Source organism: Capricornis sumatraensis, chromosome 1 (genome assembly GCF_032405125.1).
Source record: "Capricornis sumatraensis isolate serow.1 chromosome 1, serow.2, whole genome shotgun sequence".
Lineage (NCBI taxonomy): Eukaryota > Metazoa > Chordata > Mammalia > Artiodactyla > Bovidae > Capricornis > Capricornis sumatraensis.
The window spans coordinates 223,303,869-223,321,028 of NC_091069.1; the positions used below are offsets into that span (position 1 = coordinate 223,303,869).

Here is a 17,160-nt window from a genome sequence, read left to right on the forward strand (position 1 = left end):
CATGGTATCCATACAGTGAAGAAAAACAGAGAAGTATTCCACCCCTAATGAAAGTTTAATCATGATCTGATAGCAAGGTCTTACAAAAAGCCCAGAGCTGCAACTGTGTGGTGTGATCTCCTCATTGGTCAAAAGGTAGGGACTGCACACACGTCACCTGGGCATCTTTGCCAGCCAACTCTTTTCACTGCCAGTCTGCTCTCTCTCCCATTTGAACAACTTCCGTCTTCCAATTCTTTACATTATCTAATAGTTATGGAGCCCTCAGATGAGCCACAAAACTCCCAAGGGCTGGATTTAGAGGAGATAACTAGAAAGATTTTATTTCTTGACAAATGGAGGGAAATCTTTAGTTATCACCGGTAAGATGTTCTCATTTTCTCAACCCTCTAGAACCAGAGGGACTTCTTTTTTTTAATTTTATATATTTATTTTTGGTCTTTTGGGCGTCTTCCTTGGTACACTGGCTACTCTCTTATTGTGGTGCTCAGGCTTCTGATTGCAGTGACTTCACTTGTTGCAGAGCATGGGCTGTATGGCTCCTGGGCTTCAGAGCAGAGGCTCAACAGTTTTGGCGCACAGCTCCAAGGCATGTGGGATCTTCCTGGATCAGGGATGGAACCCCCGTCTCCTGCATTGGCAGGTGGATTCTTTACCACTGAGCCACCAGGGAAGCCCCCCTAGAACCAGGGGGATTTTACATGGCTAAACAACCAGCTTTTACGCTCGCTATATGAGAAGTCTCCATTACAGATTTACATTTAAAATGCTTCAGGTATAACTGTTTGCAGAAAAAGCATCCTAAGCAAAGTGGAGGTTTGAGGGAATAAGGGTTGAATAGACTGAGTAATTTTCTTGATGTTTTCTCTTTCATTTATAGGTTGGGAACCAATAATACAACTTCTCAGGTAATTACTTTTCTCAAAGCCAGAGTGTTTTCCTCTAGTTGCTTCTTCAAACAATCACATTAACAGCATAATCTCCATTTCTTCTGTGCATGTAATGTCACTCGGGCACTTGGCATTTAATGTGTGAAAACACAAAACTGGAAACCCTGTTGGAGATCTTTTCTTGTGCTTTCTTTTTTCATAAAAATCTCTTCTTACTTTTACTAGCTACTTTGCCCATATGGTTATTATTTTCAAAAATAAAAATCATATGAGAATCTAGAGTTCCTACACTTGTGAAATAGCACAGATTCTGACTTCCAAGTGCTTCAGTGATCCTGAAGAAAAGTAGTTCTGAAAATAGTTATCATATTGATTCAGCTCCTGAAAAGTTGTTTTCCTTCACCATCTTCAAATAAGGAAAAGATGACTGAATTCAGATGTTAAAAGGTATTTTAAAATCTGTTATACAATATAAGATGAAAGATGTTTTCCTCTCCTGTCACCTGAAAAGGTTAGAAGGTAATAGGCTTTGTATTTCAGATATTAATTCAATCACTGAACAAACTCTGCACAAAATATTAAGGTGATTTTCCTGGCATTAATGTATAATACAGTCAAACAACTGAATTATTAATATTTTAACTAAAGCACCTTGCTCCAAGTAACATATGATCAAAAACCTTATTATTTCTGCTGAAACTCTCTTAGCCAGTCTACAATACAGTCAGAGAGAGAATACTTCTATTTCAGTCCTAGAAGTATTAAATGGAGCTAGCTATCATTTGGGGGAATAGAAGAGTCAAAAGATAAAACAATCTTTGCAAGGAAAAAAATAAATAAATGTTGAGTTAAGCTTTCCACAAGGTGGGGGAAACCCCCTGCTACAAATGTAAAGATTTTCCATGTGATTTACAAAATGCATCTTATCCCATTAGTAGTCTACGACTGGGATGCTGTGTTTCTGAGATAAAGTATCTTAGCCTCTAGGAATCCAGAAAACAAGGAAGGCAGTTTCCTTCATGTTTCAGCTACCAATTGGTCAGACATGTTTCATGACATTAGGATAGAAGTCTAAACCAAGTGGAAGAAGAACTGATGCTATCTTATATTTAAATGCTGTAAGAATCAGTTAAGAAAAGTAAAAATGGATTTTTTTTTTCTTAAAGATAGGGAGTGGTTTTTTTAAGGAAGAAAATCATTGCACTCACTTGCTAGGGATCAGGAATCTGCGAGACGAATTAAAAGAAGGTAACCTGACTTTGTTTACTGGCCAGTTAACAATATAATGAGAAATACTTTGTATAGACTAGAAAGATTCATTCTTGTTTATAAAATGTTGTCTCCTCAAAACAAGAGACAGTAACATTTACAACTGTCTATAAACATAACTTCAAGTCAAGGTCTTGAAAGCATTAATTATGTTTCCATAGTTACTCTTAACCTCATCAAGTCACATAAAACTTGGGAGAACCCCTTTGACACAGACACTGGAATTTTTCTGCCTCTTTTATATCTATTTATGATCATTTTCAGACATCTCTAAAAGGGAGACAGCATTTTATGAACACTGATATTTCAGGGAGAAAGAGAAAAGAAGGAAAGCAAAGTAAAAGGTCATCACCAGCTGTTTGCTTTGTTTTTGGTGATGGTGGCATTTTACACAGAATCATGAAGGTGACCGTGTATCTGCTGGTGAAACTGAAGATGGAACAGGAAGGCCTCAGCCAAAAGGACAAGGACATTTGCCATCAAGTAGCCTTTGTTCTGTTCCCAAACCCTCTATCATCTCTTCAAAATCGGGCGGCTTTCCTGTCTCCCTAGCAATGGCCACGGTAAGTATAGCTTGTCAATTAAACATGAGACGAAACGTAATCTTCCCCAAACAACAAGGCTGGGGGAATCTAATCGGCTGTCATGTGAGAGTATTATGGAAGATAAGACGACGGACAGTTGTTATTGCTAAAGGAGAATATAATGAACATGACTTATGCATGGTATTTTTCAAGGACACTGGTGATGTTACAGTCTTTCCTTCCCAAACTCTGAGAGTCTCTCTTTATTGACTGCCTCAATTTGACAGCTAAATGTGAAGGCATGAAGGTGTTAAACTCAAATAATTGACCATATGAGGTAGGATGGGGTAGATGATAAAGACGACAAAGGTGGAAAAACGAGGTAGATGTGGGAGACAGGACCCCTGTGCTGTGTGGACAAAAGGAAGATGGGGACCCTTCCCCGGCTCAGTCCTGCAGCAAGCACATGATCCCAAGGAGGAAACACTTGCTGGGGTGCCAACTAATAGCCAGATTTGAAGCAAACCTAAAAGTTTGAGAATCCAAGTGGATCTGGAAGCTGCTGTTGCCAGGGACCACTTGCTCCATTCAGACCTTGACCAAGGTGGGGGCGAGGGGCTGAGGCAGAGACCCATCCATATCTCCTTGTGTGGGCTGGGGGCAATGTCTTGGCAAGTGGCCAAAGAACCAGCTGTTATGGTCAATGAGGCATGGTTGGGACCTGGGGAAGCAAAGCCAGGGATTGAGGAAAGGAAAAAAAGCACCAGTGAGGCTGAGCGATCCTTCCAACAGGATTGTCCTCCAATATCGCCCTTCCAATCACAGTGAACATCAGGGATCATTTCTCCACATTCAGCCCATCCCCTCAGACTATATTCTAGAGACCTAGGCAGAGGCCTCTCCTTGAGGCCCTAAGAACAAAAGTAGGAAGAGGTGCTTTCTTCCTGAGGACACGCTGCCCTGTACACCTGGATGTACTCTGAGAACACACCCAGGACCAGCCTGACCATCCAGGCAAAGACCAGCAAGGCTGCAGTCAGGCCACCATGGACAGGAAGTTCCACAGTCTGTGCCCCACAGGCAGGATCCCTGCTGGGAGGATGGGGTGGGGGCCGGATCCCTTTATGGGGGAACCTCACAGTCCCCACCTGCCTTGTGAGCCCCCAGAGGCCAAGCTGGCCCTTACTGCAGTATTTCCAACCTCGACCTAACCCATAACTGTCCCTCAGACTCCCAGATGGGACATCATCACACACAGACTATAGCCCCATGTTCTTCACCTTCATGCACATCCTCACAGGCTTCACGGAGCAACTCTCTCCACCACCAGAGTTGTGGTACAAACGTGCTGGGAGGCACGCATGCTCTTTCCCATCATCACAGACCTTTCTGCCTCAACCCACCTTCCCCCTTATGCTCGAATGCTGGATGCCCCAGGCAGACAGGCTGGCAGGGCCCTCAGAGATGCGATACTTGGCTCATTGGTGGCCCAGCCCCTGGATGGTGCTTTAACTTGTATCTCAGGCATCTAGCTCATCACTCTCCTTTTGAACAATTAAGACAGGTAAAGTGTCATCCTGTTAGAGTCTCCAGCCTCCACAGTTATTCTGCCTACGATGTGCTATAGGAACAGTAGTTAGGGCAACTGAAGTCATCCCTCAGTATCCTGGGGGATGGGTTTCAGGCACCCCCAGGGGAAACCAACCTCCACCACACTCAAGTCCCCTATGTAAAATTGCCTAGTACCATCGGTCCCCCGGTATCCTCAGAGACAGAGGGCTGAGTATATCTGTATTTCACTGTACAAGGTCTTTAATGAACAGTCTTTGTTGTTGTTCAATCACTCAGTCATGTCCAACTCTGTGACCCCATGAACTGCAGCACACCAGGCTTCCCTGTCCTTCACCATCACCTTGCTCAAACTCATGTTCATTGAGTCGGTGATGCCATCCAATCATCTTGTTGTCTGTTGTCCCCTTCTCCTCCTGCCTTCAATCTTTCCCAGCATCAGGGTCTTTTCCAATGAGGCAGTTCTTCACATCAGGTGGCCAAAGTATTGGAGCTTCAGCTTCTGCGTTAGTCCTTCCAATGAATATTCAGGGTTGATTTCCTTTAGGACTGACTGATTTGATCTTGCTGTTCAAGGGACTATCAAGAGTCTTCTCCAACATCACAGTTCAAAAGCATCAATTCTTTGGCGCTCAGCCTCCTTCTGTATGGATGGTCCAACTCTCACAAGGATACATGACTACTGGAAAAACCATAGCTTTGACTAGATGGACCTTTGTTAGCAAAGTAACATCTCTGCCTTTTTTTTTTTTTTTTTTTTCTGTCTAGGTTTGTCATAGCTTTTCTTCCAAGGAGCAAGCATCTTTTAATTTCAATCTTTAATAAACAAGTATTACTAGCCACCAATGAATTTCTATGGAGAAGGTCATTTTAAAATTTACACATATCAGGAAACAGGAAATAGACTACCTTTTATATGCAAAACAGAGAAAACTATGATTCTATACTAGTACTGTATTTGCCTGCAAATGCACACAGAATTTTCCAGAAGATTTCCTAAAATGTGACAGTGGCGGGGGGGAGGCGGGGGTAGAGGGACAAAAGACTTAGGGCAGGGAGAAGTCTCAGCATAGCTTTTTGTGCTCTCTGGATTTTGAATCATGTGTGTGGACAATCTATTTTTTAAAACACCATTATAGGACTTATCTGGAGGTCCAGTGGTTAGGACTCTGCGCTTCCAAGGTGGGGCATGTGTGTTCCATCCCTGGTCAGGGAACTGAGATCCCACATGCTGTGTGGCACAGTGCACTGTCCCTCCCACCCAAAAAAACAAAAACTGCATTTTTAAAAATGCCTTTATGCATTTTAAAAACAGGAATTAAAAAAAAAAAGAGGCAGTCACCAATGTTTTCAAAGTCTTCTAGTTTCTCCCTATACTGTGGAGGCCAGTGAGCCTGGGTCTGAATTCTCCCACTTGTCTACAAACACAGACATGATGCAATTGGAGACCTCCTCAGTGACTTTTCCAAGATAATTCTCTCCCTTTGGAAGAGGCTTGGAGACAAAAGAATCAGACTTGATGGAGTGTTAAGGAAGTCCCAGAAGAAGAGAGAATTGATTTTTCTTCAAAAAAGCTGAATTTGGACGAATTCCAATTATCAGGACCAAATGATAGTGTGTCCTTTAAACAGCAGCAGCATTAATTAAACACACCCTGGGATTTCAAGATGATGAGCCTTGGGACTCTGAATACGCATGTCCAGGAGTCAGTGTAGAAGCTTGATCAGACCAGTTCTAAAGGACGTTTCGGCAGTGTTGCCGCCTGGCAAATTTTCAGAGTGATTGGATCCTCATTCTCACATGAGAGCGCCTTTTGTCAGCATCCTGCTACTCTCGCTGTCCCCCTCCACTTGAATTGGGATGCATGGGACTTCCTGACATTGGCACACGCTTTTTGCTGGGAATCTGTTGAGAAAGTAAGGAGTGGGCAATGCACACAAGGCCCCTTCGCTGTCTCTAATTCTCCTGTTTCTTGCTTTTTGCTGCCCTATATCCAGTTCCACAGCCTTCTCCCTTCCCCAGCCTCACATCTTACAGTGTGTGTGGTGTAATGAATGGCCGGCCAGGCTGCCGACCAGGGTGCAATCTTCGGAGAAGGTGAGAGTCCTCCTCAGGGCTCATCCCCTCCCCCCATCTCAACCCTCCCCGCCCCCTCCCCACTACTGCTGCTGATCTTCCCACCAGCAGCAGCTTCCATCCTCTTCCAGAGCCAATCCTTCTGCAGAACCCAGCCTGGAACACATTCTTCTTGCCTCTTTGATCAGCAGCCAATAAACAAAACTAGGGGTTTGCCTAGCGGTTATTTGGAATGCCACCCAGCAGGATCATCTAAAAAATGTAATATGGGAGATCAAAATATTCTGGGGGAGACCCAGAAGAGTGAAGCTATAACAGAGGATAACAGGCAATGGGTTGGCTTTGGGTTACCAGAGCCTGGTGACTCCAGCATGTTGTTATTGTTCAGTCGCCCAGTCATGTCAGACTCTTTGTGACCCCATGGATCGCAGTACACCAGGCCTCCTTGTTCCTCACCACCTCCCAAAGTTTGCTCAAGGTCACGTCCATTGCATTGGTGATGCCATCCAGCCATCTCATCCTCTGAGGCCCTCTTCTTCTGCCCTCAATACTTTCCAGCATCAGGGACTTTTCCAATGTTCCAATTGTTCACATCAGATGACCAAAATACTGGAGCTTTAGCTTCAGCATCAATCCTTCCAATGAGTATTCAGGGCTGACTTCCCTTAAGATTGACTGGTTTGATCTCTTTTCTGTCCAGGTGACTTTCAAGGGTCTTCTCCAGCACCACAGTTCGAGGGCATCAATTCTTCATTGCTGTGCCTTCATGGTCCAGCTCTCACAACTGTATGTGGCCACTGGAAAGACCATAGCCTTGACTATACGGACGTTTATCGACAGAGGTCTGGCTGACCTTTGTCAGCACGGGTCTAATAGGTGGTCTAGAGTAGATGTTTATTTAATTAATTAATTCACTGCCTCTGGACAATCTCCAAGAGAAGCATCTCAGTACAGGAGAGTGGATATCATCCGTGTGCCCCTTCAGACACTTGTTCTAACCCCTTGCCACTCTGTTTACTGCCCTGGAGACTGAGCTGCACTCACTTCATCAATAGGGCTCCCTCCTCTGACTTCCTGTCGAGTTTGAACAATGGGAGCCCTGGAGGGAGGGATGGGAATGAAGTCAGCTTGAGCAAGCTGGCAGAATCCCATCCTTTGAAGGCAGCGCTCCCTCAGGACTCTTCTCTTCCTTCCCCACCTCCAGGTCTAGGAGACATTCTCATTCTTGGTAGCTCTGGCACTCTACATTAGCCCTTGTGGTTTCCCCACATGCAGCCATCATCTTTGTAAACAGTCCCTGAATTAAACTTTCCTCAAGTTGATTATCCTGACATGAGTGCCATCTGTTTCCTGCTAGGACCCTGAGTGGTGCCAGCTGAAAGGTTTGCATTTGAGACCTGGCAGTACCATTTACTAGCTATGTGACCTTGGGCATGCCGCTTCACTGTTTTGGGCCCCAAGTTCTTTAACTGTAAAATGAAAGGGCCAAATCAGATTTTTATTCAACAAATACTTCTTGCAAGCCTACTGTGTACCAGGTACTGCACCAGATGTTGAGAAACGGACAGTGAACATGACCAGGTCTAGAGATTACCACTCTACTTGGGGGGCTGATTTACAAATGTCTTAGGACTCACTAGTTCTACATTCCCTGATTCTACAATGGTCCAGCAATTTCTAAAGCAGGAAAGGATTCAGGAAAGGAGGTTCAGAGAGAATTATTCTACTTTAAGTTGTGAAGCATGGTGATGTGGCTGAGCAATGGATAGAGACAGGTGGTCACAGGGAAACTCTAAGCCCAGGGAGAAGGGACAAGGCAGTCAGGGTAAGGAAATGAATCTGTTGGGAAGAATGATCTGTGGGTGTGTGCATGTGTGTGTGTGTGTGTGAGAGAGAGAGAGAGAGAGAGAGAGAAATAATGATCATTATCCTTGTTATCATCACAGCAATCAGGAAAGAGAGGTAAGTATTCCTGGAAAACTAACAAAGTAAAGAGAGAAAAACTACAAACCCCACTGGACTGTGTTAAACAGTAACACTCATTACAGTCATTTATTAGGACAATTTACCATTTGTGTCTAGTTACAAGGCAGCATAAAATAGATGTATTGTTTACTGTGTGTCAGGTTAATCTTGTTGTAAATTATATTGATATGAAAGTCAGTGTTGGGGGGGATAAACTGGGAGAATGACATATACATACTACTATATATAAAATATATATAATATAAAGATACTCTGGGTCAGGAAGATCCCCTGGAGAAGGAAATGGTCTTTCCTTCTCCAGTATTTTTGGAGAAATATTTCCAGTATTTTTGCCTGGAGAATTTCACAGATAGAGGATCCTGGCAGTCCCCAGTCCATGGGGTTGAAAAGACTCGGACACAACTGAGCGACTATCACTCATATATAAAATAGATGTCTAATAAGGGTCTATTGTGGGTTGCCCTGGTAGCTCAAATGGTAAAAGAATTTGTCTGCAATGCAAGAGACCCGGGTTCGATCCCTGGGTTGGGAGGATCCCCTGGAGAAGGGAATGGCAACCCCTTCCAGGAGTCTTGGCTGGGAACTCCTAAGGACAGAGAAGCCTGGTGGGCTACAGTCCACAGTGTCGCAGAGAGTCAGACATGACTGAATGACTAACACACACACATAGACACACATACGGGGCCTATTGTATAGCACAGGGAACTCTTCTCAATACTCTGTAATGACATATGGAAAAAGAATCTAAAAAAAGAGTAGATATATGCATATGGATAACTGATTCACTTTCTTGTACACCCGAAACACAACATTGTAAATCAACTATACCCCAATAAAAAAATTGTTTTAAGTCAGTGTTACATAAGTAAGGTGGGTCATCTTCATTGCCATGCTGGCCAGTGGGGGCTGCCCTGAGGGGCCTGTAGCCCCTCTGCTCTACGCCTCCCCAAGATGCATCTGGATGGCAATGCTCCCTAAGTTGGAAGGGGCAGCTGGCAACATAAACAGGAGTTTGATTTGGCTTACTGAATTTTTCAGTTGAATTTGAATTCTAAGCTTTCTTAGTTCTGACGGTCTCAGTCTGTCACATTACCCACGGTTTCTCCTCCCTTACTCCTGCCAGTCTCTGGTCTTTTTCCATCTGGGCCGAAACTTTCTTCCATGCAGCATAAGACGTTCCAGCATAGACAGACTGTGTTTTCACAGAGGTAATAACAGCACTTATGGTTCCCAGAGTCCTTTCCATACATCTTCTCTTGTAGTGGGATAGCTTTCCATTTTAGGGATAGAGGCTGAGCCAGGGGTTATCCCCATTTCAGAAGAAGCAAAGAAAGTCTTAGGTTTGGCAATCGGTCAGCAAGGAGCAGAGCAGGGCTTCTCAATCCTGGAGTCAGGAGTGAGCCATTTTCCTTCTGTGCTATGCAGTCTTGATGTCAGAGAAACACTTTCCATCCATATGCAGTCCTTTGCCCAGGAGTTGGTGGCCCTTTTTGGTTAGAGTGCACATCAATTCTGTCTTCCAAGAGCAGCCTTTGTGTCGTCTGCTCCCTCCCCTTGACAGACACCGGACACATCATTTTCCCTCAAGGGCAGTTTTGGGCTCTTACTCACTCTGAAACGTATCTGCCTCTTTTTCTCTGTTGTTGTTCAGTCGCTAAGTCGTGTCTGATCCTTTGTGACACCATAGACTGCAGCATGCCAGGCTTCCTTATCTGTCACCATCTCCTGGAGTTTGCCCAAGTTCATGCTCATTTATTGGTGATGCCATCCAACCATCTCATTCTCTGTGGTCCCCTTCTTCTCCTGCCTTCAATCTTTCCCAGCATCAGGGTCTTTTCCAGTGAGTTAGCTCTTCATATCAGGTGGCCAAAGTATTGGAGCTTCAGCTTCAGCATCAGTCCTTTAAATGAATATTCAGGGTTGATTTCCTTTAGGATTGACTGGTTTGATCTCCTTTCTGTCCAAGGGACTCTCTTGGTACATACAGCCTTTGATGGCCTTGCTGTACTCCTTTTTCTCTGTTGAGACAATCTTTTCTTGCAAAGGTAGGAGCAGGGTGGCCAGGAAATAAACTCCAGCCACAGGTGGCACTAGTGGTAAAGAATCTGCCTGCCAATGCAGGAGATGCAAGAGACATGGGTTCGATCCTTGCATCTGGAAGATCCCCTGGAGAAGAAAATGGCAATCCACTCCAGTATTCCTGTCTGGAGAATCCCTTGGACAGAGGAATCTGGTGGGCTACAGTCCATGGGATCACAAAGAGTCGGACACAGATGAAGCGACTTAACATGCACGGACGCGTGGAAGCAGACCCTGGTTGGACGTTGAGAAGACCGTTCCAGATGCACGCTTCTCCTGCAGGTGTCCTTGGAAACCATCACGGTTTGCTCTGCGCACTGCTGAGAAGAGGTACTCTGACTCTGGATCAGTTGTGCTCCATGTTCCATTTGTCCACACTCTTCAGCTAGCTCCAAATGCCTGAGCGAGCTGCTCAAAACACTCCAGAATCAGATTCAAGGTACTTTCCAGTCTGAGCTTCCACTGACTTTCTGCCCCATGACCCTGGAACACACACATACACAATGTTCTAGTCTCACTGAACTGCTCACTGTCCCCAGATACCTTGGGACCAGGTATGTGCATTTGTAGGTCTTCCTCTCTGCCCCGCCTCCCCTCCTTTACAAGTGACAGGCCATTGTGTGGTCTGTTGCAGAGTGTGCGACGTGTCCCTGAGCTAGAGTATGGGGTGTTTGAGGCTGCGGCATTAAGTGACTTTGAATAACATGTGGTTGCATCATGGAGATTCAGGCCCCTCTTCACTCTGGCAGGCCAGGGAGAAGACCAGTTAAGGGGCAGGATGTGTTCACGTCTTCCTTTGTAGCTCAATTGGTAAAGAATCCACCTGCAGCGGAGGAGGCTGGGTTTGATTCCTGGGTCAGGAAGTGGCAACACACTCCAGTATTCTTGCTTGGTAAATTCCATGGACAGAAGAGCCTGCTGGGCTATAGTCCATGAGGTCACAAGAGTCGGACATGACTTAGCTCCTAAACCACCACCACTATCTCCCTTTTTAATTAAAAAGACTGCAGGGTTCAGTCAGAGACTTCATAGAGAATGGTTTCTAGCATGATTCAATAAGATCATTTTATTTCTATTATATATTTATGTATTTACTTTTGGTCACTATTCTGTACATTTTTTTTATTTTTAATTGGATTATAATTGCTTTATAATGTTGTATTAGTTTCTGTTGTACAACAACATAAGTCAGCTATATGTGTATATATATCCCTCTTCCTTGAGCCTTCCTCCCAGCCTCCCCCCATCCCACTTCTCTAGGTCATCGTGGAACACTGGGCTGAGTTCCCTGTGCTATATAGCAGCTTCCCATTAGCTATTTTACACATGGTAGTATATATGTCAGTGCCAGTCTCTCAATTCGTCCCTCCCTCTCCTTCTGCTACTGTGTTCCCAAGTCCATTTTCTATGTCTGCGCTTCTATCCTGCCCTGCAAATAGGTTCACAGGTACCATTTTTCTAGGTTTTGTATATATATGCATTAACATATGGTGTTTGCTTTTCTGTATTTTTTATTATGGCAAGTGACTTTGATTCCCCATTAAGGACATGGTGTAAAGGGTCCTTCTAAATATTTAAATAAACATTTTAAATGTTTTCGAAATTACCAAAGGGTGGCCCAAGCTAATGAGTGACATGAATTCAACAATGATCAGTACCTAACAATCACAGCAGTCATAAGGAAGGCGCATACAGGATTGAAGCTGGGAGGCGGCTCAGTCCTGTTAGACCGGGTGTGCATCCTAGCTCGGCGGCTTCTGGCTGGGTGATCTTCTGCAAATACCTTCCTGTAAAAGGAGGATAATTATAAAATGGTCATTTTATAATGGTCAATTTAAATGGTTAATTATAAAATGGAAACTTTCTCAAAGAATTAAATTAACATAATGAACGCAAAGCCGTTAGCCCAGTCCTGGCGCACAGAAAATGCTCAATAAATACTGGATGCCATTTGCCAGCCTCGTTCAAATGCCACCTCTTCCACGAAGCTTTCACTGACTGCTTCAGTCAGAAGTCTTCTTCACTCCTGGCACTTTGTCTAATGGAATGTCACACATTCTTTATTGGACGTGGTTGCAAAGTTAGACTCTTTACGCATCTATACCCCACATAGGACCTAACACATACTAAAAGATTCTTGCATCTCTGGTTATAAAGGCATTCCCTTTTTGTCATGTGTTTGGTTTACAAAGGCTTGTATCAAGCTTTCTGGGATTTTCTAAAAGGCCCTCTCTAATCTCAACATGCTGCAGAGTACCCAGAAAAGAACATAAAGATTCTAGGGCAAGAACAAAGGCTGCTTGGTGAATACCATTTACACCACTATCACACTCAGGTTACAATCATAGAGGCCTGCCTATTCCCTTTTTCCGGAGCAAGAGAGAAAGACCCAAAGGCAGGAGAGGTAGAGGTTCCAGAGTCATGGCTGGAGGGACAAGAGGCATGAAAACAGAACAGCAGTCTTATCATGGATGGTAAGAGCGAACAGGGAAGATGGCTGGCAATGGAAGGTGAGACAGACACAGGGACAAAACTCAGATGGGGACAACAGGTGCAGAGTTGACACTCTGGGCCTTCAGGATAAAGTGTCCTGAGTGAACCTGATGCAAACCTTCTGCAGAGGGCTGGACAATCACGCTCAGAGGCACAGAGTAATATGCTAACCTGACTCTAGGAAAGGGACAGGCCCACCTCCGTGATTTCACCACCTGGCTTAGGGCTGTTTGCTAAAGGCTGTGTCTAGGAAGAATACCCTTTGAACCATTTGTTCCCCTTTTTTCAGAAACTGCGCCAGACTCTCTTTGGAAATACCATCCAGGTCTTCAGCTCTGACTGGACAAAGGCTTATTTCCAGTTTCATGAGCCTTTTTCTGACCTGGCTTTCACATTGCAAGTGGGAAAGGTAAGCGCAGGTGATCTCTTTTTTAATCCTATGCTCCCTGTGTTTCCTTCCATCCTCCTCCATATAAATGCATGTTTTCATTATAATCAAATGTAGAAACATGTTTATAATTTAAAATGTAAATTTAAATGATAACAGACTTGGTGTGTTGAAAATTCTAAGACGCTATCAAGGATGTACTAAAGTCTCAAACTCCCCTCTACCCTCTTGCAAATTCTGCTTTTCCTAGCTCTTCTTTCAAAGTCCTAAGCATCACTAAGAATTTAGAGGTAGAGAGATCTAGGAATTTCTGACTTGTTTTAAAACCTCAACAATTCATATCATTGATCGTTAGCCACACAGAATTTCAAGAGCTAGCCGACTAGTTCCTTACTTCCTGCAAATCTCAAAGCTGAATGTGAGACAGGAGCCCAGTGAAGGTGGGACAGAGGAAGACAGACAGCCTGGGGTGCTGGCTATAATGCTCCACAGAGAAGCAAGTCACTGCAGGTTCTAGTCTGGCTACGGCACCCAGCCATACTCCATGGAGAGGTGTGGCATTGTAGAGTGCAGCGTCCTTTTGCTAAGCCTAGGGATGCTGTGCATCAAGAGGGCAAAGGCTGCCAAGAAGAATAAATGATGTCGTCCGTTTCCAAGAGTTCATTTTTATAATGTGGTCCCTAAGTGTTCCAATACCACTGTAAAGCCCTGCTCCTCACTATTCATCCACTCCCATTTCAGGGAGGTGTCCGAAGCATTCAGATGGCTGTACAAGGATCCATCATTAAATACCTGCTGTTTACAAGGAAGGGAAAAGACGGTAACTTCCTCAGGTAAGAGGCCTATAATAAGGACTCGAAAAGAATTAACCATTTTATGAAAAACTTTATGGGCTAAACAATCACCAGGGAAAATCCCCTGGGTTGCCTCAGGAAGGAGACTTGACTCAGAATGCAAAAAGTGGGGACTTACCTGGCAGTCCAGTGGTTAAGACTTTGCCTTCCAGTGCAGGGGATATGGGTTTGATCCCTGGAGAGAGAGCTAAGATCCCACATGCCTCACAGTCAGAAAACCAGAACATAAAACAGAGGCAATATTGTAACAAATTCAATAAAGTCTTTTTAAAAACAGTCCATATTAAAAAGAATCTTAAAAAATAAAAAAAGACAGAAATGGCCTTCGTTCTCCTAGAGGGGCTGGATTTCACAACTGGGGAGGGCTCTCCCAGAGTTCCCCTCAATGTTCAGCTGCAGGAATAATGCTGACAGTTTTTATGCTCCACCGCAGACCACCCTGACAGGTAAAATGAAGCACCAGGTCTCCAGGTGGGCTCAACTGACAACATTTGATGGGAAGCCCCAACCTAACAATTCCAGAGAGAGAACAAAAGGGGCGATGAAAAGCCTCATAAATAGAGAATTCACCCTCCCATTTAATCAGGCTGACAATGCACAGTGTTTGGTGGCTGTCTATTTTTTTTAAAGTCAGTTCAAATTATTTTGTTCTTAGATGCTAACAAGCCCCTATCAGGTGCAAGGCTATATGATTGCTATTAGGAGAAACAGAAATAATTAAAAGGCACCTACCTACCCTCGAGCAGGATAAGTTATCACCCAAAACAGGAACTGAATATCTCATCTATCCTAAGAACATGAATTGCCAGGTTCCTTAGAAGCAGAGCCAAAGATGGAAATTCTTTATGCAGATGATTTATTAAGGGAATGAATGTCCTCAGAAGAAACCCGTAAGAGAACAGAGTAAAACAGGCTCAGGAAGGAAGAGAAGTGGAGGAAGCAGGTGGTTGCCAGTGATGGCTAGGCTCCGCCTGAGCCATCGGAGCTCTCGGCGGTGGGGGTCGGAGGGGGGAACTGCACCATTTTCAGATAAGGAAGTGGGGCCTTTTCACCTCTCACCCCCGCTTAGGCATCTACTATGTACCCTCCTATGGGAAGGTGGCACAACTCCTAGTCACTACCAGGGAAGATGGCTCCAGGTCTTCAGAAAGTTCAGAACTATAAGTCACTAGCAGGAATACCCAAAGCAATGGCAGGATGTATCCACCAGCTGAGTAAAAGAGATCCCAAGCAGTCTAGATGAAACACATACATTTGCTATACAAATAGAAAGCATTTAGCACAGTACCTGGTATTAAGTCAATGGTAATGAATAACTGCTAGTATCCACCATCTCCATGAAGCCTTCTTGAATGTTCCCAGGCATAAGTTCTCTCTCCTTCCTCTGTAGTTTCCCAGCACTTTGTTTTAGTCTCATTCTACCTTGCACTGGGGTTTTGGAGTATGAGGCTCTTGTTACTCATTTCGGTATCATCATAGAGCTAGGTGGATTTTATAAATCATGGCTGAGTTCATTCACTAACCTCTATCATGTGTTTCTTCATTAGGACCACAGCTGTCAATGTTAAATATTTAGAAAATGAGCATAGCACAGATCTCTGATGTAAAGATTGGCTCTCATTTCCAGGGAAGTCGGACCCATTAGGATTATTTGACAGGGCCAATGGTTGAGGATAATCTAGTGGTTAAGTCAGGAGGCACACTGCCTGCATTCAAGTCACTGCCCTACTGCTGTAAAGGCCAAAGACTAGGGGCAGACTCCTCGACCTCCCTGTCTTCCCTTCCTCACCTCTAAAATAGGAGAAATAATAGTGTCCACCTCACAGCTTGTTGAAAGGATTGAATGAGGTGATATATGTTAGGTGCTTAGGACAATGCTGGACCCAGTGAGTGCCAGATGAGAGTAAATTACAAGTCACGAAGGGCAACCTGAAGGTGGCCTCAAATGACACGTAGGATGTGATCAGCCAGAAAGCAGACAGGACATGCATATTAAAGGCAGTGCATGAGAAAAAGCATAGAGGTGGAATGCAGAAACAACATCCAGGGGACCGGTCCATCTGGGGCAGAGGGTTTGCAAAATGGAAGTCTGGGAGATAAACCTGGGAGGACTGTTCGGGGTTGCACTTTGGAAGGGCCTGTGTTATGGGGTTAGAGAGTTTGGATGGAGCCTGACTAGAGTTCAGGAGCGAGGACAGTGTGGGGATTCGGTGGGGACCGTAATGCACAGGGTGGAGAACCAAGAGGAACAGTGTGCTGGGATGAGGATGCCCGCTCTGTGGGGACGGAGAAGACGAGACCCCCCTCGACATTCTCAGAGTGCAGGCTGATGAAGGAATCAAACAGAGCCATCCTGTACTCAGAAGCGTTCCTGAAAGTGGAGGCCCAGGCCCTTGGCTAGGTGGTGTTCTTTCCCACATGTTCCTCCCCTCCTTCTGCGTTGAAGTTTGTGCAGGATAAGCAAGCACGATCAGGACCACACGCTGGCGGCGGTACTCGCAGGCATCCTGTGGGCTGCAGGAGCAGCTCAGAAGGCCACCATCTGCCTCATTACTGAGGACACTTATGTTGCCCCAACTCCTGGCTACTCTGGGGATGGTTTCTCTGAACGGGTGAGTGTGCTCCTGCCCGTCCTGCCAGGTAAAGGTGATGGAGCCTAGGTGAGTACTAGACTTACCGTGGCAGTGGAGTTGGAAGCCCACTGCTGCTCTGGGGTGGACCTCTACAGTGTAAGCATCTGATGTGACCAAAGAGGCAAGGATCAAGGCCGTGAGGAACCCAAGCAGCCAAGACAGAGATGCTTGCTGTGAATTTCTCCTTCCAAAATTTACCATGATCAAGAATATTCCAGGGCCCTCCCTGGTGGTCCAGTGGTTAAGACTTCACCTTCCAATGCAGGAGGTGTGGGTTCAATCCCTACTCCAGGAGCTAAGATTCCCACATGCCTCAAAGAACCAAAACATAATAGTATCACAACAAATTCAATAAAGACTTTAAAAACAGTCCACATCAAAAGAAACAAAAAAGTATAT

At 44.7% G+C, this 17,160-nt stretch overlaps 1 protein-coding gene across 1 annotated transcript in view; it reads left to right on the top strand.

The window, feature by feature from the left end:
* Window positions 1–255: 255 nt before the first annotated feature.
* Window positions 256–17,160, top strand: part of MINDY4B (MINDY family member 4B) — a 40,738-nt gene continuing 23,833 nt past the window's right edge. Inside the window, exons 1-6 of the mRNA XM_068969126.1 lie at window positions 256–362; window positions 881–908; window positions 2,555–2,722; window positions 13,176–13,295; window positions 14,016–14,107; window positions 16,575–16,740. Of these exons, the coding sequence (XP_068825227.1) occupies window positions 256–362; window positions 881–908; window positions 2,555–2,722; window positions 13,176–13,295; window positions 14,016–14,107; window positions 16,575–16,740 (681 nt within the window). The remainder of the gene's footprint in view (window positions 363–880; window positions 909–2,554; window positions 2,723–13,175; window positions 13,296–14,015; window positions 14,108–16,574; window positions 16,741–17,160) is intronic.